Below are 27,160 nucleotides of genomic sequence, written 5' to 3'. Positions count from 1 at the left end.
CAACATAGCAACACATGAGGAGACCATAATTTTTAGGTGGAAACTCAATGTGCAAAAACCATCGTTATTGTTCTCTTTGTCTTCATCCTTTATTATAAATGAAAACATCTTACAATCTTGTACTCGCACATACTATTACCAGTATGAAATCACCCACCTACACAAGGATACAATATTCTCTCATTCTCCAACACCCACTAGAAGGGAAATCCAATCCTCTGATCTCATTTACCGGTACCCACCGGAAGAGAGCTCCAAACTCCTAATCATATTCACCAACTACTAGTTCATAACCATTTATCTTCTTCTTCTTCATATTGTTTTCATCGATCTATTGGCTTCCGCTATTTGAAAGTAGAAGTAGATTCTTCTCATGTGCTTTAGTACATTGCATGAGCCTGTGAATCTACAATATTTTCTATTGTTAACATAGGTTTTGATATCCTACTCATCTAGAAGGCATGATATCCTTTCCCTCTAGATCATGTAGTTGGATGCACCCTCCAACTGATCCTAATCTCACAACCCATGCGTTTCCATGTTTGCCAGTGAAATGTCAGATTGCCTCCTCTCTCCTTTGCATTGCTGCTGGGTTGGCCTACGTACCCCATGTTGGAGTTAGTAGATATGTGGCTCCCTTATTGGCTAGAAGTCCTTTGAGGAACAATTCCCTTAAGTGTGTCTCCTTCTCACCCCACTGACGCTATTTTGACAAGAGCTGCTGCAAAATATCTGCATCCCAGCTGAAGATATGCTCTATAAGGAAACATATGCTACTTACTTCTACCTCTGGAAAGCTTTGATTTGGAGATCAAATTTCTCTATCAACTGACTCTGAAAAATCGAATTCTCCTCAAAACTTTGACCTCCTTAAATTGCTAACTCTATAGTAATTACAAATTCCTCTTCCTTTTTTGTGTTGTTATACAATGTGAAAATTTAGTTAGTTGATTACTACTACAACAATTGATGTTAATTCTTCTTATTGTTAATTTGATTAAACAATTTACTTGTTGTGTGCTACGACAAATATGGAATTAAATACACTACAACATACACAAATACAAACGGTGGAAGCTAAATACAAGACAGACGAGAAATAATTATCACACACATCTACACAATTATTTTTGGACAAATGTGCCTGGAAAAACTTAGTGTGGGAAAACTAGTGCAGTAGCTGAGGGTTTGTATGATTAAGGAGTAGTAATCTATGTACAAATCTATGGATGCTTTAGAACTAGAAATCCATGCAGAGAAAACATATGAAAAACATCTTGTGAGAAAGTTCCCACTTCCACTAGTAATCCGACACTAACCTTAGCTCAAGATGAGTTGCTCTCCCCGTCTACTTCTGATTAGCTTCTACTTTGGGAAATAGATCTTTTGGCTCTCCAGGCTCCCACTCTAGCTTCTTCCTATAAAACTCGACCTCTCCTCATTAAATACGAATCTCCCTCTGAAGGTATGTGCTGCCTCTCTTCACTACGTCAACATTTCTGTGGAGTACACTCTCTCTCTACTAAGCACTCCCCAGATCTAGAAAAATTTCCTTCTAAATACTATCTCTGCCCCACACTACAATAAACCACTTCGATTCTCTCTTTGGTAACTGTTGTGTCACTCCCTTCAGAAATTTGATCGCTGATATCTTACTCGATGTTCTCTCCAACTTCTGAGTAAGCCTGCTCTTATAATCGTTCAGTTGAGAACCAATGACCTAGATTACATTCTACTCAATGGCTCACATAATTTTTGATTGATCCTTGTCTTCTTCTAGAAGTTTCACCCATAGATTGATTAATACCATTTAATTATTTTAATTTCCTAAGCTTAGACTTAGGGACCCATTAAAAATAATTAATTATTTTAATAAAACTATCTTGGGGTGGAGTTTCACAAAATGATTTCTATGTATTATGGAATACATGTGCCCAAGCCTCCCTACAATTTTTTAAGCTTACAACACATCGGATACTATCAGAAATCAACAATTTACACCTTTATAAGTCATGCTAGCCACATATTCTAGGAATCAAAAGTGCATATCATCATGTTTATATTCATATCATCACTAAGTTTGAAATCGTCCTTTTTACAAAGAGTGGTATGCATGACATCTACAATTTAGCATGGAAATTAGAGAACCAATAACATATCAGAATCTTCCATTCCTATCATTTGAAATTATGATGTCAACACATTCATACAATGCAAAACCATCATCAAAATTGTATGGTAGAGCCCCACTTCCTTCTCGACAAATAATGAGCGTGATCGATTACTTGTGTTAACATTTCCAAAAAATTTAAATATTAGAATTCGTCACGACATCTGCAATATGGGTAGTAAAAGCGTTTTCAAACTAGAATACAAGTGTACGCCTTAGCTTCACATTTTTGACCTTTTCAATCGTCCATAAGGCCAAAAGTGCCAGCTCTTCAAACTCAAAACAGCCTAGATACTTTTTCAAATTGGGGGGCATTACTAAACATTAAAACCCACTATTCACATTAAGAAGTTGTATTTTGAGAAAGATACAAACAGCCTAGATACTTTTTCAAATTACTATGTATCATTTAGTTCATATCTTAGAGTTGATTCATGACCAAATTTACATGCATGCCATGTATAGTTATTTTATGATATATGAAAAGGTTAAGAACTATATATATATATATATATATATATATATATATATATATATATATATATATATAATTTTTTAATACACAAGTTTTAGAAACATTAATGGACCAAAATTAAATGTTGAAATTAAGTTTCATTTTGTATCATTTGGATGGATATTTAATTTATTACAGAAAAACATTATGAGATATGTTAAATTTTTAATCATTAATTGACATGCCTTGACCTCAAACCATGTCTTTATATTTGATCCTTGAAGGCAACCGTTATCACATCATGGTGAGAACAAATCATTTAGAAAGTTGTAAACACTATTTATATCTTAAGAATTAAATAGTCTTAATTAAATTTAAAAAAATACCATTTTTAGGTTTAATAAAACTTTATTCACCACTAATCATATAAATGTGTTCAAATATTATTCAGATAAAAGAGATTCATATCATCATGCGTAAATAACTAACTGTAACCATTATTTTAAAACTTATGCCAACAAAGCTCACAATTTTTTTTTGAGATTGAGATAACAGAAATGTTTTGCTAGGAGGTGATGAGTACCTAAGGTAAAAGCAAGCAGACCACATCAGTGATGTGCATGTGCTGCTGGTGCGATTTAATAACACAAAATATGAGACCAGGGAGATTAAGCATGCGGGATAGGACGAAGGCGATGGGCATGGGGAGGTGGAGATGGAGGGCAGTGAGAATGAGGGGGTACAGGGTAGCCTGGCTTGTGGCACCCGGATGCAGCCTTTGTCGACGCTTCTGCCAATCTTCCAGAACCTACTTCTTCGTTAGACTTAGCGGCAGCAGCTTCAGCTCCAGCGTGTGTCACCAGAATCGTCGAAGTTAACAACAGCATTGCTACTATTGATATCCAGCACAACCGCGCCATTTCCGTCTTCTTGGATTTCATGGCCATGGCCATCTTGTTGATATAAAGTGAAAATAAAATGATGAATTCTAACTCTACTTGCAGAATGTATAACGGAATCGATAATAGAAAAAGGAATTGCGAATTGCGTTTTGGAATTGTAGTGCGATGGATGGATCTTACTTATAGACAACACACCGGCATGGCATGGAGGGTTTACAATCGGTCGAAGGAATTCAGTGAAACTCAACCCGAAATCGTGTCAAAGCGAAACCCGACTTTCTCACTCTCCGTTACGGTCAACATCTACTTGTGCGTGACACTTGTTTTTCACAATCACCCCATCTCTCAAATCTGTTACATGAATCCCCAGTATTTGATTTTGTGTGTTAATCTTTTGCTGGGAATGAAAAGAAGTGTGGGCCAATTCAAGTTTAATTTATTCAAAAAGCCCTCATGGTAATTTCTTAACTATGTTTTTTATCCAATTTCTTAACAAGCTTTCTTATCCAAGGTTGTTTTTGTGTTTTTCTTACTCTCCACCCATACCTAATTTTTTTTGTTTTCTAATTCTTTTTACTATACTATTAAGACCTTTTTTTAAATTATTTTTACTAGATTATATTCATTATATCTTATAATTAATTTCTAATGATTAAATAGTATTATTATTATCTATCACTTAACAAATCTTTTTTGGTAGGTAAGCACCCACACACATTTGAACCAATGACCTATCGCAAGGAGTGCCTTAATAGCACCCATTCGCCGTCAATCCAAAACGTGAGGGGCTTCTCACTTAATAATCCTTATTTTAATTATGTTGGTTAAAATCTATATTACTAAAAAATATCAATTTGAATCAATGGTAACTTTCATTATATATATATATATATATATATATATATATCTGTGTGTGTACTTCTTTTAAGTAAAGAGCTTTACTTCAGGTTCATACCCTTCTAGGGTAGTAGCTATCTTGGAAATTTGGAAATGGATGGTTTGTGAATGTAGTTATGGATCTTTTATTGAATGTGATGGTTCTCTCACCACAATGTTTTTTTAAGATGCAATTAACACGTAACTTTTAGTTGTTCTGCTGGCAAGAGTAAAGACATTCTCTGGCGAAATGGGTGAAGAGCTCAGTGAGCATTGTCTTTATTGCGAATCAAAGTGATGTTGTTTAGTAAAATGACTATATAAAAAAGATTTAGTTGTTTCATATGCATTTATCTTAAAAGCATCACCCCACCTTTCTCAGACTTCGATGCTACTCTCCTTGTGGGTGATTTTTTTTATGGGAAGAGAAACCTTAAGGTAATAAGTTTTCCACATTGGTTCATCATGCAAATTTGCATAGTTTTGAGATACCATTGTTGTAATCATATCTCTATAGTTACAAATTAGTTATTAAATAAAAAAAGATAAAAATGATACATATTCTTAGTGGCTTTATAATTATACATAAAAGCCCGCATTTTGAGAGTTTCATAATAATACATGGAGCAAAGATGTATGGAATGTCATCTTTCTAACCACTTAGTATAGTACCACAAAGGTATATTATACATGTCTTCATCAAATGTATGACAATGTCCATTTCTGATATGCTTCAAAGTCAAAAACATCGAACCCCCAAAGAAGCCATTTATTTAAACATTTCTAGGATTATTTGCGAAACCTTGTATATAGGGGTATCCTCCTTTTGCAATCAACTTACCATTTAAGTTTTTAAATGAATTAATGTTTTTCCACATAGAAGTATTAACTTGAGTATCTAATACCTCTTGGTCCACTTCTCCCAAAGTTTTTTTTTTTGCATAATGCCAGTTACATAAACAATTTGAAGATATTTAGCAATATAAAAAGGGATTCTATACTTTATAAAAAGAAACAAGTATCAACACAACCATCAATGCAAACTACACTACTACATGAGGGAGGAACAAATATTGGTAATATGTTATTACAATATACCTGAGGAAACGAAAACATTGTTTTGTAGAAATTTGCAATGAGAACATTCTATGGTATGTTGTTACGTTGAATACAAATGCAAGCACTACCAACAACATAAGAGAGATCCTCCAAAGTGTTACCCCCTTCAAAAACCAGGCCCCTCACGGGATAGTCAAGGAGCTCTAAGATATTGTCTGCACCTTCTTAGACTTCCATGGTACTCCTTTTGTGGGTGCGGGAAAGAACGTTAAGATAATAATCATTCCACATTGATTCATCACATCAAATTGTACAATTTTAGGATATCACAGTTGTAATCATATCTTTGTAGTTCAAAATAAGTTATCGAATAAAAAAATTAAAACGATGAATTATTTAACCTTTTATTTATGTTCAAACGTTGCACCAACACAGTTTCAATGAGTAAAGAGTCACATTTTGCAACTAAAATAGTGTACTTAAGTGGAAGTGTAGATGGTTTATAGTTGAAAAAGATCTGAGATTGTTGTAACCAAGACGAAAAATTGGATTTCCAGCCTCGAAACCAAATGCAATGGTAACGATAAGCTATCATGGTAAATACATTGGGGAAAGCATTCCAATACTCTAGGCACAGTTACCACATGCCCCTATTCAATTGGATTCACCTGCAGTATAGAAAAGAATAACATTAGAAGTGCATCAATGAACAATAAAAAACCCCAAACACTCCATGAAAAGGTGTTGTCATAATCATTATTTCTAATTAAATTTATGGAACACACATTTGGACTGTCAAAGGCATGAAGCATCTCTTTCCGCCCTACTTTGGTGAAGTTGAACTTACTAGGGTTGAAGCCCTGCAAGACCTTCTACACTTGAAATTCAATAGGACATTTCTTAAGATGATGTCCTTCATTCAGTTGAGAAATGAAACCATATTCGACTGGGATGATCTACAACTGATTACCCCTGCATAGTTTGTAGATAGAATGCATGTTAAAACATGTCCTTAAAAACATCACTCCAAAAGACATAACCAAATAAATGTATGTCCAATAGAAATTTCAGGAATTTGCATCACATTTTGCACTTTGAAATTTTATATGTTCTTACAATTTTCCATACTTTCAGTGCTTTTATGGGATGCAATATTTTTAGTATGTATTAGGTTCCTGCATCTAAAAAAATTCCAACAATTCTTAGTAACTCTCATAGTAGCTAAATTGTTTATTTACATAACAATGAATATAAAAGGTGAGAAAGTGAGGGTATTGATTTAAATCCTACAAAGGAGTGGGATACATATTTGAAAAATAGAGAAAACCACTGTATTAATCTCACCTCATAAAACCCAATAGAACTCCACAAGAGACTGAAATTCATGCGAACAATGGAGAAATTGGCACAAATCACAAATTTTACAAGCTCAGATAAATGTAAATGGGAAGGCTAGATATAACCCATACAATGATCAATAGTTTTCATTAGTATGGTCATTCCAAAATGTAAGTCTATAAATGTAGTAGCTGCATAGAAGGAAAACAAGAACTCCACATTATAGATTAGAGAATTCACCCATCTAACACATATTCTTCCCATTCCCCGAAATTATGGGTAATGTTGTGACCTAGAATAGAAATAAATGGAAATCACTCAAACTCTTTCTCTCTCTCTCTCTCAAAAATATATATGTATTAGAATTTCACATCAAATAAAGGGTTTCGAGCTTAATGATTTGTAAACAACACAAGTAAAAAATCAAAAGAAGTCATCTAACCAGAGAATAAATATCAATAAACTTTAAAATTAAAAATGCTTCAATATGGTAAAATTAAATACTATGAGATCATCTACATTGAGACGAGGTGTTTGTCTTACATATAAATTCTTTGATAGTAATTTACGAGCTTGATATAGATTCTCAATAACCTCTGTCACTACTTTATTGGTATGTTGAACAATTTCTTGATGATATTTTTGAGCTTTTTGGGTTGTATGTTTTCAAGGTTTGCAAATATAATGATTGTTTAAAATGTTTTGTAAAAGTCTAGTTAAAACTATTAGGTATAAGTAATATATCACCCCAATTTTAGGTAGTTATGATAGTATTTATATTTTATTGGAATAGTAAAAAAGAACGAGACTTTGTGAGAGCTAGCAAGATCTTCCAATGTGTGTTGTGTATAGAAGCAAACGATAAAACCGGGTCTTACATATCCACTGAACTATATTTTTGGTTAGTGGTTTTCCAATTATACATAAAATCCCTCATTTGGAGAGTCTCATAACAATACATGGAGAAAATGTGCATCAAATGCCATCTTTCCAACCACTGAGTACATTACCACGGTATATTATACATGTCTTCATCAAAGCTATGACAATGCTCATTACTGATATGCTTCTAACCCAAAATCTTTGAACCCCCGAAGAAGCCATTTATCTAAACATTTCCTGGACTATTTCTCAAACCTTGTATATAGGGGTATCTTCCTTTTGCAATGAACTTACCATTTATGTATTCCCACATAACAATATTAACTTGAGTGTCTAATAAATCTTAGTCCACTTCTCCCAAAGCTCGTTTTTCTACTTAGCATTAGTTATATACACAATTCAGAGATGTTTAGTAATATATAAAAGGATTATACACTTTATTAAAATAAATAGGTCTCAACATAACCATTAGTGTTAACTACACTGCTGCATGAGGGAGGAACAATTATTGGTAATATGCTACTATAATATACCTGAGGAAATAAAAAACCTTTTTTGCCACCAACTTGCAATGAGAACAGTGTATGGTATGTTTTTATCTTGAAGCCATATGACAGCACTACCAACGTTATTGGAAAGATCCTCCAAAGTATTACCCCCTTAAAAAAATACACCCTCACACGATATTTGAGAAGCTCCATGATATTGACCCCACGTTTCTCAGACCTTCATGGTACCATTTTTGGGTGCTTTCTCAATGATGAAAAGAACGTTGAGGTAAAAACCTGTCCACATTAATTCATCATGCCAATTTGCACAATATTTAGATATCAAAATTGTAATCATATATCTATAGTTTAAAAATTTGTTAGCGAATCAAAAAAAAAAAAATCGAAATATTTAAACTCTTCTTATTTCTATTCAAAAGTTCCACTGAAATTGTTTCAATCCAAAAGTAGTCAAATGTCGCAACTAAAATAGTGGAGTTAAGTGGAATTACAGTTGGTTTATAGTTGTAAAATCTTAGAGTCTCTTGTACCCATGATGAGAAAAAAGGTTCCCAACCTCAACTACCAAATGCAATTCTAACAACAAGCTATCATCGTTAATGCATTTATGCAAGCAGTCCAATACTCAAGAAGCACATTCTCACACTCAATTGGACTCACTTGAAGTATAAGAAAGAATAACATTAGAAGTGCATCAAAGTGCACTCGAAACCCTCAAACACTGCATCAAAAGTTGCTTCCATCCTTGCTATTTATGCTTACATTTATGGCAATCATATTTGGACTATCAAAGATAAGGAATTTTTCCAAGTACTGAAAGTTATTTTGCTCACTTTCTTCAAAATGGAAAAACACCTCTTCCTCGACTACCTTGGTGAAGTTGAATTTACTAGGGTTGAAGCCCTAAAGCACCTTGTCCACTAAAAATTCAGTAGGAAATTTTTTTAATATGACATCGTTCATTCAGTTGAGAAATGAAACCATATTTTATAGGGATGATCTGGAATTCCCCACACAGTTTGTGGATACAATCCATGTCAAAACATGTCGTTAAAAACATTACCCAAAAAAGCATACGCAAATTAATCTATGTTGAATAGGAAATTTCATTAATTTGCATCACATTTTTCAAATTGAAATTTTATATGTTCATGCTGTTTTCCATACTTTTAAAACTTTTACTGGATGTAATATTTTTAGTATGTATTTGATTCCATATAAAAAAATACCAAAATTTCTATGTAACTTTGACAACAGCGTGGCAATTTATTTAAATAGAAATGAACAAACAAGGTGAGAAAGTGAATGTCTTAATTTAAATCCTACAAAGAAGTGGGATACTTGTTTGCAAAATAGGGAAAACAAGTCTATCAATCTCACCTCGTAAAAATCACGATAATTCCACATGAGACTTACATTCATGCCAACAATGGATAAATTAGAACATATCATAAATTTTGCAAGCTCAGAAAAAGGTAAATGGGAAGGATATATAATGGATAAATTAGAACATATCATAAATTTTGCAAGCTCAGAAAAAGGTAAATGGGAAGGCTAGATATATCACATATAATGAAAATAATTGGATTCATTGTGGTCATTTCAAAATGTAAGTTTATAAATGTAGTAGCTGAATAGAAAGAAAACAAGAACTCCACTTCATAGATAAGAGAATTCACCCATGTAACACATATTCATACCACTCCCCCAAATTATGAGTAGTGAAAGAAAACAAGAACTCCACTTCATAGATCAGAGAATTCACCCATCTAACACATATTATTCCCACTTCCCCGAATTATGAGTATTGTTGTGACCTAGAAATGTATATGTATAATAATTCCAGCTCGAAGAAAAGGTTTCGAGGTTAATGGTTTGTACCAAAAAAAAATAAAATTGAATCAATGAATATTATTACGTGTTTTTTTTAAATTTATTTATGTTTTATTAATATATTTATTCCTTTAATAATAATAATAATAATAATAATGATAATAATAATTTAGTTATGTTTTATGATATTGAGATGTAACTTTGATATGTTTATCAATGTTTACGAGTCATTTAATTTATATCATCATCATAAGTTAATTATAATTAACTAAACACATTTTTAATACTAAAATCATAGAACCATACATCTTTATAATTCGCTACTCGTTTAATTTATATGATCATCAAAATTTGATTATAATTAACTCAACACACTTTTCAATACTAAAATCATAGAACCATATATCTTTATAATTCACAACTTGATTACCTACGGAACCATGGTGCGATTTAAAGAAAGCAAAAATTTCCTATCAATTTCTTGTTTTAGTATTTCTGTATTGTATTCTTTCATGTGGGCATGATCTTAAATTAATCTTTCATTTCCTAAAGAAATTTACTTGTATTTTTATTTCCCTCTTAATTTATCTCAAATTAATTAATTATAGAAAATATCATATCAATAAATATAATATTAGGTATGTGGTATTAAGTCGTGGTATTGGCCTATGGTAATATAAGAGGATTTATTTACAAATTAACAATTTCCATGATAGACTAAATAAATGAATATTGTTACATAATTTTTTTAAATGTATTTATATTTAACTAATATATGTACTATTTTAATAATAATAATAATAATAATAATAATAATAATAATAATAATAATAATAATAATTTAAAAATAAAATCACAATTCAATTAATTTTTATGATATTGAGATGCATAATGGAAATTTATTTTTGATATGTTTATCGATGTTTACCAACCTTTTAATTTATATGATTATCCTAATTTAATTATAATTAACTCACCATACTTTTACATATAGTCATATATCTTTATAATTGGCATACTCGATTACCTAGGGACGAGATTTTAAAAATAAAATGTTTTCATATCATTTTCAATTTCTTGTTTTAGTACTTGTGTATTGTATTATTTCATGTGCACATAGTCTTAAATTAACCTTTTACTTCCTAAAGAAATTTACTTGAATTTTTTCCCTCTTAATTTATCTTGAATTAATTAATTAAAGAAAATATCATATCAACACATATAATATTAGGCATTTGGTATTGATAAGTAGTGGTATTGGCCCATGGTATTATAAGAAGAGATATTTACAAGTTAATAATTTCTATAATAAATTGAATCAATAAATATTATTATATATTTTTTAATTTATTTATGTTTAAGTAATATATTTAGTTTTTTAATAATAATAACAATAATTTAAAATCACAATTTAGTTAATTTTTATGATATTGAGATGATATAATAAAAATATATTTTTGATATATTTATCAATGTTTATCAACCATATAATTTATATAATTATTCTAATTTAATTATAATTAACTCAATACACTTTTAAATATTAAAAAATAAAACCATACATCTTTATAGTTCACAAATTTGATTACATAAAGTCTTGTGCATTTTAAATGTAAATATTTTTTCCTGTCAATTTTTTTGTTTTAGTATTTATGTATTATATTTTTTCATGTGTGCATGATCCTAAATTAACTTTTTTATTTCCTAAAAAAATTACTTTCATTGTTTTTCCAATATTTCGTGGTTATTAAACTAGATTACCTACGAAACCATGCTGCGATTTTAAAAATAAGCATGTTTTCGTATTAATGTTTTGTTTTATTACATGTGTATTATATTTTTTCATATGCCCTCGCATGATCTTAAATTAACCTTTTACTTCTTAAAGAAGGTTACTTGTATTATTTTTTCCCATTTATATTTAGTACTCGTTGAACTCGAACCATGCTACGATTTCAAAAATAAATACGTTTTCCTATCAATTTCTGATTTTAGTCCTGGTATATTGTATATTTCATGTGGACATGATTTTAAATCAATTATTTATTTCTTAAAGAAATTTACTTGTATCTTGTTTTTCTCTTATATTTAGTGCTCATTGATCTTGTAATTTTTTTCTTCTATAATTTTATATTTTAGGATGAATTTGGGAATCTAAGAAGTAATAAGGACTTTGAAAATATTTGATATTTCTCTGAGATGAAAGTATTCGGAAAAAAGAAGAAGATATATTATCTATATCTATATCTATATATATATATATATATATATATATATATATATATATATATATTCTAAATTGTGATAATATTAGATATAAACGATCTTTTCCAATTTTATTGTAATAAAAAAGGATTATTTTTTTCAAAATTTAACATTTTTTTTGGATATTACAATTTCGTTTAACCCCACTCATTATGATGAATTTGGGATTCCACGCAATATTCAAGATTTTGAAAATATGCAATATTTATGTCTAGATGAAAATATAAAGTGGTAACATATCCTACACTGCTTATTATTTCATCTTGTAAAACAAAGTATTATGTCTACATTTTTTATTTGATTTTTTTCTAAATTTTTATAATGTTACATAGGAATCATCCTTTCCAATTTGATTATGACAGAAGAACTACTTAACAGAGTGTGTACATAGTTTTTTTCTCAAATTTTAATATCTATTTTTCTGATATTACATTTTGTTTCACCATGCTGATTATGATGAATTTAGGAATTGATGATGAATTTGAGAATCTAGGGAATACTGAAGATTTCGAAAATATTCAATATTTCTCTAGTGATGAAAATATTTAGAAAGGAGCCACATTATTTCATCTTTTAAAACGATGTATTATGTCTACATATTTTTAATTTAATTTTATTTTTTCCAATTTTTTGTAATATTACATAGGAATCATCCTTTCCAATTTGATTATAAGAAAAGAACTATTGAATATTATTGAGAGTCCATACATAGACTCCTTATTCTCAAATTTTAACAATTGTTTTTCTGATATTACAATTTTGTTTGTACATTTTAAATGCCGATACGGAATACTAAAAGGAGTTATTAATTGAAAATTTCTCATTTCATTCAAATATTCTAAAAAATGTTCGACCCTTTAGATTCAAATGTCCATTTAGGAAGTTGCAAAATAGATTTACATAGTTTGAAAATACAAGAACAAGGACAATTTACACCTAGTTCTGTTGAATGTAATCGTTGGCATTATAAAGGAAAATAGATATCTATAGTGCAAGGAGACATATTTGGACACTACTTTTTTATCAAAATGATGGACAAAAAACTACCAAAGATTAGGATTGTATGATATTAAGGATTAGGGTTACTAATCCAGGAGGATTTCGTTGATTTAGTTGCGTAGGTGTTCAAGTGTCGTCATTAGTCTTCAGTGTTGTTGTCAATTCAGTTAAGTTTTGACAGTTCGACAATGTTGGTTATGTATCATGTTGTTCATGTAATGTTTATGGTTTTCATGGAATTCAATGGATATAGGTTTGTACCTGGCTGTCGAGTTGTGTCCATCAACAGTTCTACCACGATTGGTCGTCGACATGTGTCATGTCATTGCCTCGAACGTTGATCATCATTATGGGTTGTCATCCACATTGCAAGATTTGATATGGTTTGTCGACATAGGTTATCGTTGTGTGATATTGGTACAAATGTAACTTTGTGATGAAGAAAAGGTACATAGGTTATTTTGTGAAACCTAAACCTAATACAAACCTAATGCTAAAAACCTAAACCCTAATTACAATAACCTAACACCTAAGCCCTAAACCATTTATCAAAGCCTAATTCTATACCTAATGAATAATTGCCTAAGTCTAAACCTCTAAACCTATGCTCATATAACTCTAGCCTATATTCATATGTTAAAACATTATAAAACAAATATAAAACCAAGACCATAGGCCTTGACCACAACCACATCGAAGGTTAGCTGCCAGATGTAACCGCTGGGTAGTTGTCACATGCGGGTGGTTAACGAAGCCGTCATCGGAACCGTCGTGATAACTGCCAGATGTCAGGTCGTGGTTAGACCGCCCCATTCACATGTGGGCGGTCAACCTCCTCTGCCCAGTTAGCAAGCCGCCAATGGTCCTATGGTTATTATAAAGTTTATTTATGGTTTTTTTTGTTGAAGTTGTTAAAACAACAAATATGATGGTCATTAAACCTAGCCTCGTTGTCATCGAACCACAAGACCAAGTTCCAAAACTCATCCTAAGGCAACCAAATTCACCTTGAATTTAGCAAAGGTGGTTTTCATGAACCTAGAGGCTTTTAAAAGGAAAAGTTTTCCTTCATTGATGAGAAGAGTGGTTTTTTGACTTTTTTCTTGCAGATTCTTGAGGTCCTAGGAAATTTTGTTTTGAGTGTTATCGGAGCATCCGGGTTTGGAATTGGAATCCGTAAGAGGCATTGGAAAGATGGTTAAGAGGAATACCTGATGACAATTATCAGAAGTGCCTGTGTGCACATTTAGACTGATCGAATCTTTGTGTAATAAAAATGGTTGTCCATCTTGAAAGCGGGCCACGAGACGTAGTCCATCAAGAACAAACTTCTTCATCAATCTCGTTGCTTGGTATCACTGTGTTTTTACTACTTTCTCTTCTTTTATGCATCTTTATTATGTTTAATCAACTATCGTAAAGTCTTCTTAGCAAGTAGTTTTCCTCGATTTCCACACTTTCAGCTAACATTCAAATCATTAATGTTCAATCAATTCTACATCAATTGTAGTTTATGATCATTTCAAATCATATAATTTGGTATGAGAGTAGGTTTCGTTTGTAGAATTTTCCATTTAATGTTAACTAGGTCAAAGTCACAACGAGGAGAAGGAAACCTTAAGCAGATCGATCTAGAGATTGGAAAGCCACGAGTCGATCATAAATCGACCATGTCAGGACATGATGCAGGTGAAAACAATGAAACTAAGATGAGTGAAGAACAATTTTAGTAGGCATTCTTGACAATGCAGTATATGTTGGGAGAATTGTACGAAGACAAGAAGGTGAGAGATGTAGATTCTTCTTCAAAGGCATCAAATAAGGACAAAGGTAGAGGGAAGACTTATAAACCACCTTCACCCCCATCATCTCCATCATCATCATCATCTTCTTCTTCTTCTTCCAATGCAGAATCTGAAATGGAAAAGAAACCTAAGAAAACATATCTTTTGAAACTTGATGTTAAATTTGAGTTACATGTTTATGATGGCGAAATGAATCCTGAAAATCTAGATAAATGGATTAGGAAGTTAGAAGTGTATTTTCATATTCAGAATATTTCTAGTGATAAAACTAAAATTCAGTTAGCTACACTTGGAATGTGGGGAACAACTTTAATCTGGTGGGAAATTGAAAATCAGGTAGATGTAAATCATAAAGGAAAAGTCATCTCTTCATGGTCTAAGTTTCTAAAAGGTCTAAGAAAACAACTCTATCCTTTAGGATACATGCAACAAGCTATTATTGATTGGCAAAATTTGAGGCAAGGTAAAGGGCACAGTGTTCAGGAGTTTACTCAGGAGTTTAGAAAGAAAGCATTGGCATGCTGGCATTATGGTTCAAGTGTTGTCCTTGATGGCAACTTACTCAGAAGTATGATACAAGTATTTTCCTTGAATGGAAACTCACTCAGATGTCAAATGATAGTGCAGCAGATCAAGAAAAAGATATACGCAGGTTGACCATGATGAAAGTGCGTATACACATGGGTTAGCGAAGCAAAATGCACGTATACGTACACACACAGGTTCACTGAAGGAAAGGCTTGTACATATCGAAAACCATGTTTTTGGTCTGTGGTATTTGGTCCATGGTATTTTGGTATTGGTCCGAAGTAGCGACCCCTAGTATTGGGTCCAAGGTATTGGTTCTACATGGTTTTGGACCATGGTATTGAGAGAAGCCTAAACCTATATAAGGAGAAGATCATTAGGCCAAGACGAATGTGTGCATATGAGGAATATCTAATGAAGTGTAAGATCTAGATGCTGGTTATGGGTTGGTGATGCCTTGCTTGATCTGAACCAAGGAGGCACTCATGTGAAGGATGATGAGCGATGGATCGGGATCTTAAGGCTTGGAATGATTATCATTATATGGTTTGATTATGGATAGACTAGATCTATTGACGCATGTTTAATGTATGAATATTATGATATGGGTATGATTGATGCTTGGAACAACTGCAATGTTATGAGTTAGAATTTTCAGATCTGTACACGAGTTGTCTTTGGTAAAAGCGCATATACACACAGGTTGGGTTCGTCCGAGTAGAGTATATAGTATGAAGTATGATATTTGAAGTTGCAGTTGGATCTGGTTGTTGTTGCAGAGTTATGTTGTCTGTTTTGTATTCTGGTGACTATGTTGTTGACAAGGTTTCAGTATTGGGTGATTTAGAGATTGATGATGCAAGTGTAGTTGATGATTGTATTGCAATGGTGATTGTTTTATGGACCCAGTATGAAAATGTATGAAACGTGGTCCCTGGAAGATTATAAAGTTCAGTAGGTAGGCACCTACTTACTGGTAAACATATCGGCTAGTACAAGAGCCATGGGGTTGTAGCTCTCTTCCAGGAGCAGCTGGAAAACGAGTGAAGGTTGGAGCCTTCAGTAGGCCAGCGCCTACGTACTAGTAAATGGAATGGCTAGTACAAGAGCTAAGAGGGTTGTAGCCCTCTGTAGGTTGCAGTCTTCTTACTGGTAAAGGACTGCACCGGTACATTGTAAAAGAAGTTTTTTATTAAAGGAAGATAGAAACAAATTGCAGTAGATGGTTTTCACCTACATTGGGTTTCCACCTTATATCATGGTGTTCATGTGTGCTCTTTATGTGTGATGATCTGTTCTGTTTATTGTTCATATGGTTAATAACATTCTGATGCATTCTCTAAAGATGAACTAACTAAATCATAAATATTATTGAATGTACGCTAGTTGCTTTTAACACAATCGCGTATATACGCGGATATCCTTAACTGAAGTAGGGTATATGAATCAGAATACGAAAATGAAAAAGTTTTATTGATTTGATAATATTGATTCACCCCCCCCCCCCCCCCTCTCAGTATTATTTCCAATAATTGGGATCAGAGTAGGTCTTTTGGTAGAAGCTTGATCGCTTGAAGGAGATCCGTAGAACAATGGGAAAGAAAGCACGTCAAAAGAAGAAGACAGCTCAAAGGAACAATGACATCTTGCTATTGAATGGAAGCAAGTATTCAGATCCTGAATCACCTCATATTGAAGATGGACAAGCAAATGAAGCATCAGACAAAATCACAGATCAACAAGATCTACCTAGAAAAAGGGAGAGTGCCCTCAAAGAAGAAATTATCAGCTTAAAAGCTCAGCTAGAATGTGCCTCCAGAGTACGACAAATGTTGCAGGTGCTAAATGAAGAGAAAGAAAATTAGATTATCAAACTAAGGCAACAAGTGGAAGAAGGAAGAAAGTCTAAAGAAACTTTGACGAAGCAATACCTTGAAAATGAAGAACAACATCAAGTTGAGCCAGATGCAGAAGTAAAATGGTTCAAGACCGTCAAACAGAAAGATCATCACGTTCCAGGTTCTTTAAGGGATATTGTTTTGCTTGCAATATGTTTGGTCACAAAGCCATTGAATGTTTTAGGAGGAATATGAAACATGTAAGAGGTTATGCATGCAACAAGCCTGGACATATAGCAAAAGAATGCAGGAGAAGATTGTGGACACGAAACGAAAAGAAAAAAACATCATCACAATTGAATATATGGAAGAAAAAGGAAGTACAGCCAGAAATATGTGGCATAGTAGAGTACACAGACATGACAAATTCAAAGGAAGCTAGAAGTGTGGAACATCAGTGTTCTAAATCTCATAAGAATGTTTCATGAAGACAAGTCGCATATATACGCGAGTTATGTTAGGATATTCCGACACATAGGATATAGTTAAGTTCAACTTGGTCTAGTATAGAGTTAGGTTAGAGTTAGGTAAAGTGTGTTTCTTTACCGTTGTACATTTTGTAACTTACAATCTGACGGTCACGATATGTAGTGATCTGATGGTTCACTCTCACCTCGGTATTACCGACACTTGATCCGTGGCTTGACACCCGATTGGTCCATGAGTTCTATTTAAAGCGCATGGAGGGTCATTGTTCGGGTAATCCGTGCATGAGAGAAGCTTATGTAAATTTTCATTCTTTGATTAATAAATTGTCTGTACCCACGTTGGGACAGGCCGTGGACTGTTTCCCTCCTTGCACTCTGAGGGTTTTAACCACGTCAAAAATACTGGTGTATTGATTTGAGATCTGGTTGTGAGCGGTGTCCTCTTGGTATTCTTTCTGAGGAACTTACCCTGTAAATTCCTACATGGTATCAGAGCTATTTGAGGGCCGCGTCCGTTGGTGATCCAAATCTGAAGCCGGTAGAACTGCATGCGGCTGTCGTTTCCTAGATCTGCTGTTTCTGACTGCTTTCGGGCCGAGAGGACTGCTCTGTTGCATTCGGAGCATCTGTTTCAGTGAGGAACCCCTTTCGTTTCACGCGAAAAGGTTTCCGGTAGCCCTAGCTGCGTCATTTTTCAGATCGGGAGGTATACATTGTTTTTTTTGCAGTTTACTGTCATTTTCTCTCTGCTTATTTCGGTTTCGGTTTATTTAGCCTTTTTTTTTCCGGATCTATACCTTTCATTTCTGCGTATGCTCTTTGCCCTGCGACTCTGTGCGATCTGGGCAAATCAGAAACAGAAAGAAAGGATTTTTCTCATGCGTATGCTCTTTTCCCTGCACCTTAGTGTGATCTCGGAAAATCAGAAACATTGAGAAAAATATTTAGTTTTTCGGCTAAAAGCTAACTTTGAGATTTTTTTTTAAATTTCTAGTTTTTTGGCTAAAGCTAACTTCGAGCCGTAAGGTTCGTTTTTCTTTGGATATTCGTGTTGGGTTTTGTGTTTTGTGTTTTGTAGGGGAAAAGAGTCTTCCCAAGGCAAGCACGCAAATCGAGGCCCCCCCCCCCCCCCCCCCCTCTCTCTCTCTCTCTCTCTCTCTCTCTCTCTCTCAAATATTTTGTATAGATCAATTGGTTCAAAGACCTTTTAAGAGAGTAGAGGTCTTGGGTTCAAGTCTCCATTTTGTGGGGGCGGATTTTTTCATTCCCGCACATTCGCGCACTTTGCCGGCAACGTCAACAATTTTTTTTTCAAAAAGCCATAACTTCTTCATCCGGAAGCCTTTTTCAGAGCCGTTTTTTTTAAAACCGCCTATTTTTTCGAGATCTATCCATTGGACCACTTACTTTCAGCATCTTCAGCTTCAGTTGTTTTTCAAAAAATGGAAAGTCCATGCCAAGTCATTCTTGACAGCACTAACTACTTCCAATGGGTAGCCTACATGGGAGATTTACTTAGAAGTAAAGGTCTCTTCAGAATAGCCACAGACCAAGAGAAGAAACCCAAAGATGAAGACAAGGCCGAAAAATGGGAAAATCGACAAGATCAAGCACGTGGTTTGATAGGAATGTCTGTTTCTCCTGATCTTAGATTCCACATTGCAGAAATTGAAACTCCTCATGAAGCATTAGAAAAACTTGCTAAAGTTTTTGGGATTAAAAATGAAATTAGAGCCCATCAACTTGAGAATGAGTTGCTTACTTTGGATCCTAATAATTTTTCTTGCATTGAAGATTTCTTGTCCAAATTCAAGACCCTTAGATATCTCTTGGAAGGTGTTAAAGTTAAGAAAGAAGATGGTAACCTTATTTATTCCATCCTTACTAAGTTGGGACCAGCCTACTCTGTATTTGTTTCCACTTTCCATTCTACCAGGGAAGCTTTCATTTGTCAAGGCAAAGACTACAAGCCCCCTTCCTTTGACTCCTTTTGTGATTCCTTAATAAGAGAACAAGAAAAACTCTTACACCTTGGTCTTCTTAATCTTGGAAACTCTTCCTCGAAAGCGTTAGCCGCCCAGCAGCAACCAAATTCAAAGAATCCTAAGAAGTCTTATCCTCAAAGGAATGGTCCTAAACCAACTCAGCCTCAAGATGAAAGATCATTTCAGCAATATGATAAGACCAATAAAAACAAATGGAAGAAGACTGACAGACATTGTAACTTTTGTAATCGAGATGGCCACTTAGAATCTAAATGCTTTAAGAAGATGGAAGCCTTGGAAGCCGCAATGAAGAAACATAACATCCATCTGGAGCCTACTTCAACTTCAACTTCCGGAACGGCATTTTCTGCATGTCATCGTCAATCATCTCAGTCTGGTTATGCATTAAATGTATCTTCTTCTTCTTCTCATTCTCATGAGTGGCTCATTGATTCTGGAGCCTCTTGTCACATGGCCAAAAACCAAGCCATGTTTTCTTCTTTAAATGATTGTAACACCAAAAATATATATGTTGGTGATGATAGATCTCTTAATGTTGTAGGGACTGGAACTGTTCATCTAGACAATGGTCAGTTCAATGATGTATTATGTGTTCCAAACTTATCCTGCAACCTTCTATCTGTCTATCAGATAACTCATTCAGGTGAAGGTAAAATTGTTGAATTTTCACCTCATGATGTTGTAATCAAGGATCTAAAAGATCCTAAACAGATTCTAGCTACTGGTCTTGCTGATGATTCCAAAAGGTTGTATAAGTTTCACAACTTTGGGTCATCCCATCTTCCCTCAGTATTTGTTGCTCATAATGATGAAGTGAGCAAACTTTGGCATGAGCGGTTTGGTCACTTAAACTATCGCTCCCTTCAGCATCTATGTAAAGAAAATATGGTGACAGGTCTTCCTATGGTATCTTGCAAAGATGGTGTTTGTTCCGGATGTGTACTCGGAAAACATCATCGGGACAGTTTTGACAAACGTGCCTCTTGGCACGCCTCAGCCCCTTTACAGCTTGTGCACAGTGATTTATGTGGTCCTCTTCCTGTTGCTTCATTCTCTGGCTGCAAGTACTTCTTAACTTTCATTGATGATTTCTCCAGACGCACTTGGGTATACTTCTTAAAACTCAAGAGCGAAGTATTTACCACCTTTTTGGCCTTCAAAGCATTTGTTGAAAAACAATCTGGACATCAAATTCTTAAGCTAAGAACTGATAATGGTGGAGAATATGTTAAAAATGAATTCATCAACTTTTGCACCGAAAATGGAATTCAAATGCAACATACTGTTCCATACACTCCACAACAAAATGGTGTAGCTGAAAGGAAAAATCGCACCTTAAAGGAAATGGCTAATTGTATGCTGCAATCTAAAGGACTCAGTCTTAGTTTTTGGGCCGAAGCAATTAATTGTGCAAATTATATAATCAATCGCACTCCTACTAAGGTTCTAGAGAATATCACTCCAGAAGAAGCTTGGAGTTCCATTAAACCAGATGTAAGTCACTTTCGTGTGTTTGGAAGTGAAGCATGGGCCCATATTCCAGATGAAAAGCATAAAGCCTTTAGAACCTAAGAGTGAGAAATGTACTTTTGTTGGATATTCTGAAGATGTAAAAGGCTATAGACTTATTCCATTTAAGTCCAAAAATGTTATCATTAGAAGAGATGTAAAATTTGATGAAAATAAATCGGCCTGCGAGCCTAGTCCGGCGGATGTGCCACCTCTTCCTATCTCTTCTATCTTTGAAAACATTTCTTCTTCTGATGATGAAAGCGAGGATGATAATCCTTCCCCACCTTCTCAGGATCCTCAACTTCCAAGATGGGTCCGTGCTACTCGGGATGCAGCAGGTGATCTTGCCGGTGATCCTACAGATCAGCGACGTACACGTTCTCAGTTTGAAAGAGCCTCTTCTTTACTGGCTCAAGCTCCAGTAAATCATGATCCTGACACTTTTGCAGAAGCTTCAGGCCATCCACATTGGGAAACAGCTATGAATGAAGAATATCATTCATTGATGACAAATGATACATGGGATCTTGTTCCTCTACCAAAGGGACGCAAACTTGTTAGATGCAAATGGGTTTACAGAACCAAGTATGGACCAGATGGGAAAGTTGATAAACATAAAGCTCGTCTAGTTGCTAAGGGCTTTTCACAGGTTGAAGGCATTGACTACACTGAAACCTTCTCTCCAGTTGCCAAAATGAACTCTATCCGCCTTGTTCTTTCCCTTGCTGCCTCTTTAAAATGGGAAGTCCATCAAATGGATGTTAAATCTGCCTTCTTGCATGGGGACTTGCAGGAAGAAATCTATATGGAACAACCCATTGGCTTCATACAAACAGACTCCAGCCTCGTTTGTCGACTTAAGAAATCCCTTTATGGCCTCAAGCAAGCTCCTCGAGCTTGGTATGCCAAAATGGATAGCTTTCTTTTAGAATCTGGCTTTTCTAGGTGTCATTCTGACAATACTGTCTACACCAAGAAAGTGGGCAACTCTCTCATCATCCTTGTTCTTTATGTTGATGATCTTATTCTTACTGGTAGTGATCCCAACCTTATAAACCATGTGAAGTCCAGCCTTAAAAAGAAATTTGAAATGACAGACTTAGGACACTTACACTATTTTCTCGGTCTTCAAGTCTTGCAATCCCAAGAGGGTATTTTCCTTTCCCAGTCCAAGTATGCTTGTGATATTCTTCGTCATTTTCACATGGAAGACTGTAAGCCAGCCACTTCTCCCTTTCAGTCTGGAGTCAAACTTTCAGTCTCTTGTACTTCTCCTGAAGTTGATGCTACCTTATACCGTCAACTTGTCGGAAAACTCTTGTATTTAACCCATACTCGTCCTGATCTTTCCTTTGCTGTTGGCCTTGTTGCTCGTTTTATGCAAAACCCCCGTGAAAGTCATTGGAAAGCAGCTAAAAGAATACTTCGTTATGTTCGAGGTACAGTACAGTTTGGGATTCATTACAGTGCCAAAGCAGCTCCTCTGTTAGTTGGTTTCACTGATTCTGATTGGGCTGGTGACCTTGATGATCGGAAGTCTACTGCCGGTTATGTCTTCACTCTTGGTTCAGGACCTATTACATGGGCTTGTAAGAAACAGGCTGCCATTTCTCTTTCGTCAGCAGAAGCAGAGTATCGTGGTGCCGTGGAAGCTAGTAAGGAAGCCTTGTGGCTTCGTCAGATCCTATCAGAGTTTGGCTTTGAGCAGCAGCATCCAACCACACTTTGGTGTGATAATCAAAGTGCCATTCAGCTATGCAAAGATCCAGTCCAGCATCAGCGCAGCAAACACATTGAACTACACATGCACTTCATCAGAAAGCTCATTCATGACCATGTTCTTGAAGTGCAATATTGTCCAACAGATGATCAGGTTGCAGACATCTTCACAAAGGCTCTCACAGAGGCGAAGTTCACTAAACTTCGATATATGCTTGGAGTTCAGGAAGTTGTCACTAAGGGGGGATAGGCTCTAGTGCCTCCTTCCTTCTCCTATTGTGTCATATTTGTAAATCCTTCAATCCTATCCCAAGTTGTTCTTAAGGGGGGATGTTAGGATATTCCGACACATAGGATATAGTTAAGTTCAACTTGGTCTAGTATAGAGTTAGGTTAGAGTTAGGTAAAGTGTGTTTCTTTACCGTTGTACATTTTGTAACTTACAATCCGACGGTCACGATATGTAGTGATCCGACGGTTCACTCTCACCTCGGTATTACCGACACTTGATCCGTGGCTTGACACCCGATTGGTCCATGAGTTCTATTTAAAGCGCATGGAGGGTCATTGTTCGGGTAATCCGTGCATGAGAGAAGCTTATGTAAATTTTCATTCTTTGATTAATAAATTGTCTGTACCCACGTTGGGACAGGCCGTGGACTGTTTCCCTCCTTGCACTCTGAGGGTTTTAACCACGTCAAAAATACTGGTGTATTGATTTGAGATCTGGTTGTGAGCGGTGTCCTCTTGGTATTCTTTCTGAGGAACTTACCCTGTAAATTCCTACAATATGTTGCACAGTCGCGTATATGATGTTCTGAGGAAAGGCAACAGCAGTACAGAAGTCTGATTCAGTCACTGTTTTGATGATGGCATGGCACAGGTTCAGGGGGAGCATATACTTCAAATAATGCATTGTTGGAGTTATGGTTAGAAGTCTTTGGTGATGATGCTTATTGACATATCTTGCTTGACCAAAAGAATGAATTGCAGGTTACAAGTCTGGATGCAAATGACAGATGCTTATGTGCAGATCATACACGGTGTATGTTAGATGTTGGTCTCGATTAGATTGTTGGTCTTTGTTTTGTTACCCCACTATGCATGGGATGGATAATGTAATGGTTCTTGTCAGGGAAAATTTTAAGAACCCCCCCTAAATTTATATATATAATAAATGGGCGAATCTCCATGGTATATAGGAAAAATGGAAGGCGATTTTATCAATAATATAATATGTATATATCGATTTTTGGAGAATCTCTCACAGGCATGGCGAATATTTTACTCAATTATAAAATCTTGTAAGATCTTGGTATTACCATGGGTCAATACCATGGGTTATCATAAACCTCGAGCTTAAAAATTACTATTAGTAATTTATAAAAAATAATAAAATTAATAGTTGATTTTTATTTTATTTTTTATTGTAACCAAGCTAAAATGTTTAACATACATTAAATTACAACATCCATTTTTACTCTTGATCCACTCGGAGAGGGATCAATTTTTTTTCACTCTATGCTAGTTTTCATATCACGATATTTGATACCTCTAGGGGTTAGTAGATCTAGAGTAAAGATGGATCTATGTTGGTTTAATTCCCTCATTTAAATAGGCTACATTCCAGGTGAATACCATGGGTCAATACCATGTGCCATTTTGGTGAATACCATGGGTCAATACCATGTGCTATTTTTATTTTTATTAATACTAATATTAGGGTTAATAATATTTTTTTGCATGGTATTAATAACAATCTAGTCCATGGTATTTGTCCCATAGTATTTTGCCCATAGGTTTCACATAAATATAACACATTTTTTGAGTGTTCATAAATATAAGGTGACTTATGGAGTAAATATAAAAAATGTTTTATTTGTTTACCATACCTCGTTTATTTATATTTTTATTAATTTACCATACCTCTTTTACAAATATGGTATTTGGCCCATAGGATTCACTTAAATAAAACCTCTTTCTTGAGCCTTCATAAATAGAGTGAGGGTTATGGACTAAATATAAAAAGAGGTTTTATTTATTTACCATACGTCTAGTTTATTTATATTTTTATTTATTTACCATACATTTTGAGTAAGTATAAAAGGACGTTTTATTTATTTACCATACCTCCAATTTACTTATATTTTTATTTGTTTACACCCTTGCATGTATATAAGGTGACTTATGGAGTAAATATAAAAAATGTTTTATTTATTTACCATATCTCTCATTTATTTATATTTTTATTAATTTACTATACCTCTTTTATAAATATGGTATTTGGCCCATAGTATTCACTTAAATAAAACCTATTCTTGAAATGGGTGAATGGATTCACTTAAATCAAATCTATTCTTGAAAATGGGCGAATGAAAGGTTTTAACTCCTAATTTCAAGCGCTAAATTTACCTTTTTACCCTCTCCCTTAAAATAAGGTGGGCTATTTGAGGTGATTTGTAAAAATGTACTATGATACAAAATATTCGCCCACTAAAAATTTAAAACCCCTTAATTTCGCCAAAGGGTGAACATTCGCCCCTAAAATTTTCTATGGTTCTTGTTGTTGAGTCATGTATAAATATTTGGCATATCCCCACTTGGTTGGGTGGATGAGTGAAAATGGTGTATTCCCACTTGATTGGGAGATTGATGTATGTATAGAGTCATGTTATGCTTTTGCAGACCTTGCATGTGCTCAGGGGGACCATAGACGGATTACAAAGGGGGAGCTCAATCAGAGATTTCAGGGGGTACTCAGGGGGAGTATGGACAACAGATGCAGATCAAGAAGAGAATATCTTGGTCCGCCCTTTGCACTTGATTTCAAAGGGGGAGAGTAACTTGGTGTGGTTGTTGCCATCAAGTCCAAAGGGGGAGATTGTTGGCATTATGATTCAAGTGTTGTCCTTGATGGCAACTTACTCAGAAGTATGATACAAGTATTGTCCTTGAATGGCAACTCACTTAGATGTCAAATCATAGTGCAGCAGGTCAAGAAAAAGATATAAGCAGGTTAACCGTGATGAAAGTGTGTATACACGCGGGTTAACGGGGCAAAATGCGCGTATACATACACACGCACGTTTGCTGAAGGAAAGGTGCGTACATATCAGAAACCATGGTTTTGGTCCGTGGTATTTGGTCCATGGTATTTTGGTATTGGTCCATGGTATTTGGTTCGAAGTATCGACCCCTAGTATTGGGTCCAAGGTATTGATTCTACATCGTTTTGGACCTTGGTATTGAGAGAAGCCTAAACCTGTATAAGGAGAAGATCATTAGGCCAAGAGGAATGTGTGTAGGTGAGGAATATCTGATGAAGTGTAAGATCTAGATGCTGGTTATGGGTTGGTGATGCCTTGCTTGATCTGAACCAAGGAGGCACTCATGTGAAGGATGATGAATGACGGATCGGGATCTTAAGGCTTGGAATGATTATCATTATATGGTTTGATTATGGATAGATTATATCTATTTATGCATGTTTATCGTATGAATATTATGATATGGGTATGACTGATGTATGGAATAGCTGCAATGTTATGAGTTAGAATTTGAAGATCTCTATGCAAGTTGTCTTTGGTAAAAGCGCGTATACATGCAGGTTGGGTTCGTCTGAGTAGCGTATACAGTATGAAGTATGATATTTGAAGTTGCAGTTGGATTTGCTTGTTGTTTCAGAGTTATGTTGTCTATTCTGTATTCTGGTGACTGTGTTGTTGGTAGGGTTTCAGTATTGGGTGATTCAGAGATTGATGATGCAGGTGTAGTTGATGATTGTATTGCAATGGTGATTGTTTTATGGATCCAGTATGAAAATGTATGAAATTTGGTCCTTGGAAGATCGTAAAGTTCAGTACGCAGGCACCTATGTACTGGTAAAGATATCGGCTAGTACAAGAGCCAGGGGGTTGTAGCTCCCTTCCAGGAGCAGCTGGAAAACGAGTGAAGGTTGGAGCCTTCAATAGGCCAGC

General features: G+C 34.7%; 1 protein-coding gene and 1 pseudogene across 1 annotated transcript; both read right to left on the bottom strand.

The window, feature by feature from the left end:
* Window positions 1-3,292: 3,292 nt before the first annotated feature.
* LOC149149073 (uncharacterized) lies at window positions 3,293-3,544 on the bottom strand. Its single transcript, XM_089445086.1, has one exon. The coding sequence runs from the start codon at window positions 3,542-3,544 to the stop codon at window positions 3,293-3,295; it is 252 nt and encodes an 83-aa protein (XP_089301212.1).
* Window positions 3,545-5,926: 2,382 nt separating this feature from the next.
* LOC149149072 (GDP-L-galactose phosphorylase 1-like) overlaps window positions 5,927-27,160 on the bottom strand; it is a 36,552-nt pseudogene continuing 15,318 nt past the window's right edge.

The sequence above is a fragment of the Pinus tabuliformis genome, chromosome 9 (assembly GCF_031772625.1).
Source record: "Pinus tabuliformis cultivar Carrire ecotype Pingquan chromosome 9, CPIR1, whole genome shotgun sequence".
Taxonomy (NCBI): domain Eukaryota; kingdom Viridiplantae; phylum Streptophyta; class Pinopsida; order Pinales; family Pinaceae; genus Pinus; species Pinus tabuliformis.
Note: the sequence above shows the minus strand (reverse complement) of the source record. Positions and strands in the feature narration are given on the sequence as shown.

What these genes read in the sequence shown, in the direction of transcription:
- LOC149149073 (XM_089445086.1), bottom strand. Translation starts at nt 3,544, where the DNA reads ATGGCGCGGTTGTGCTGGATATCAATAGTAGCAATGCTGTTGTTAACT.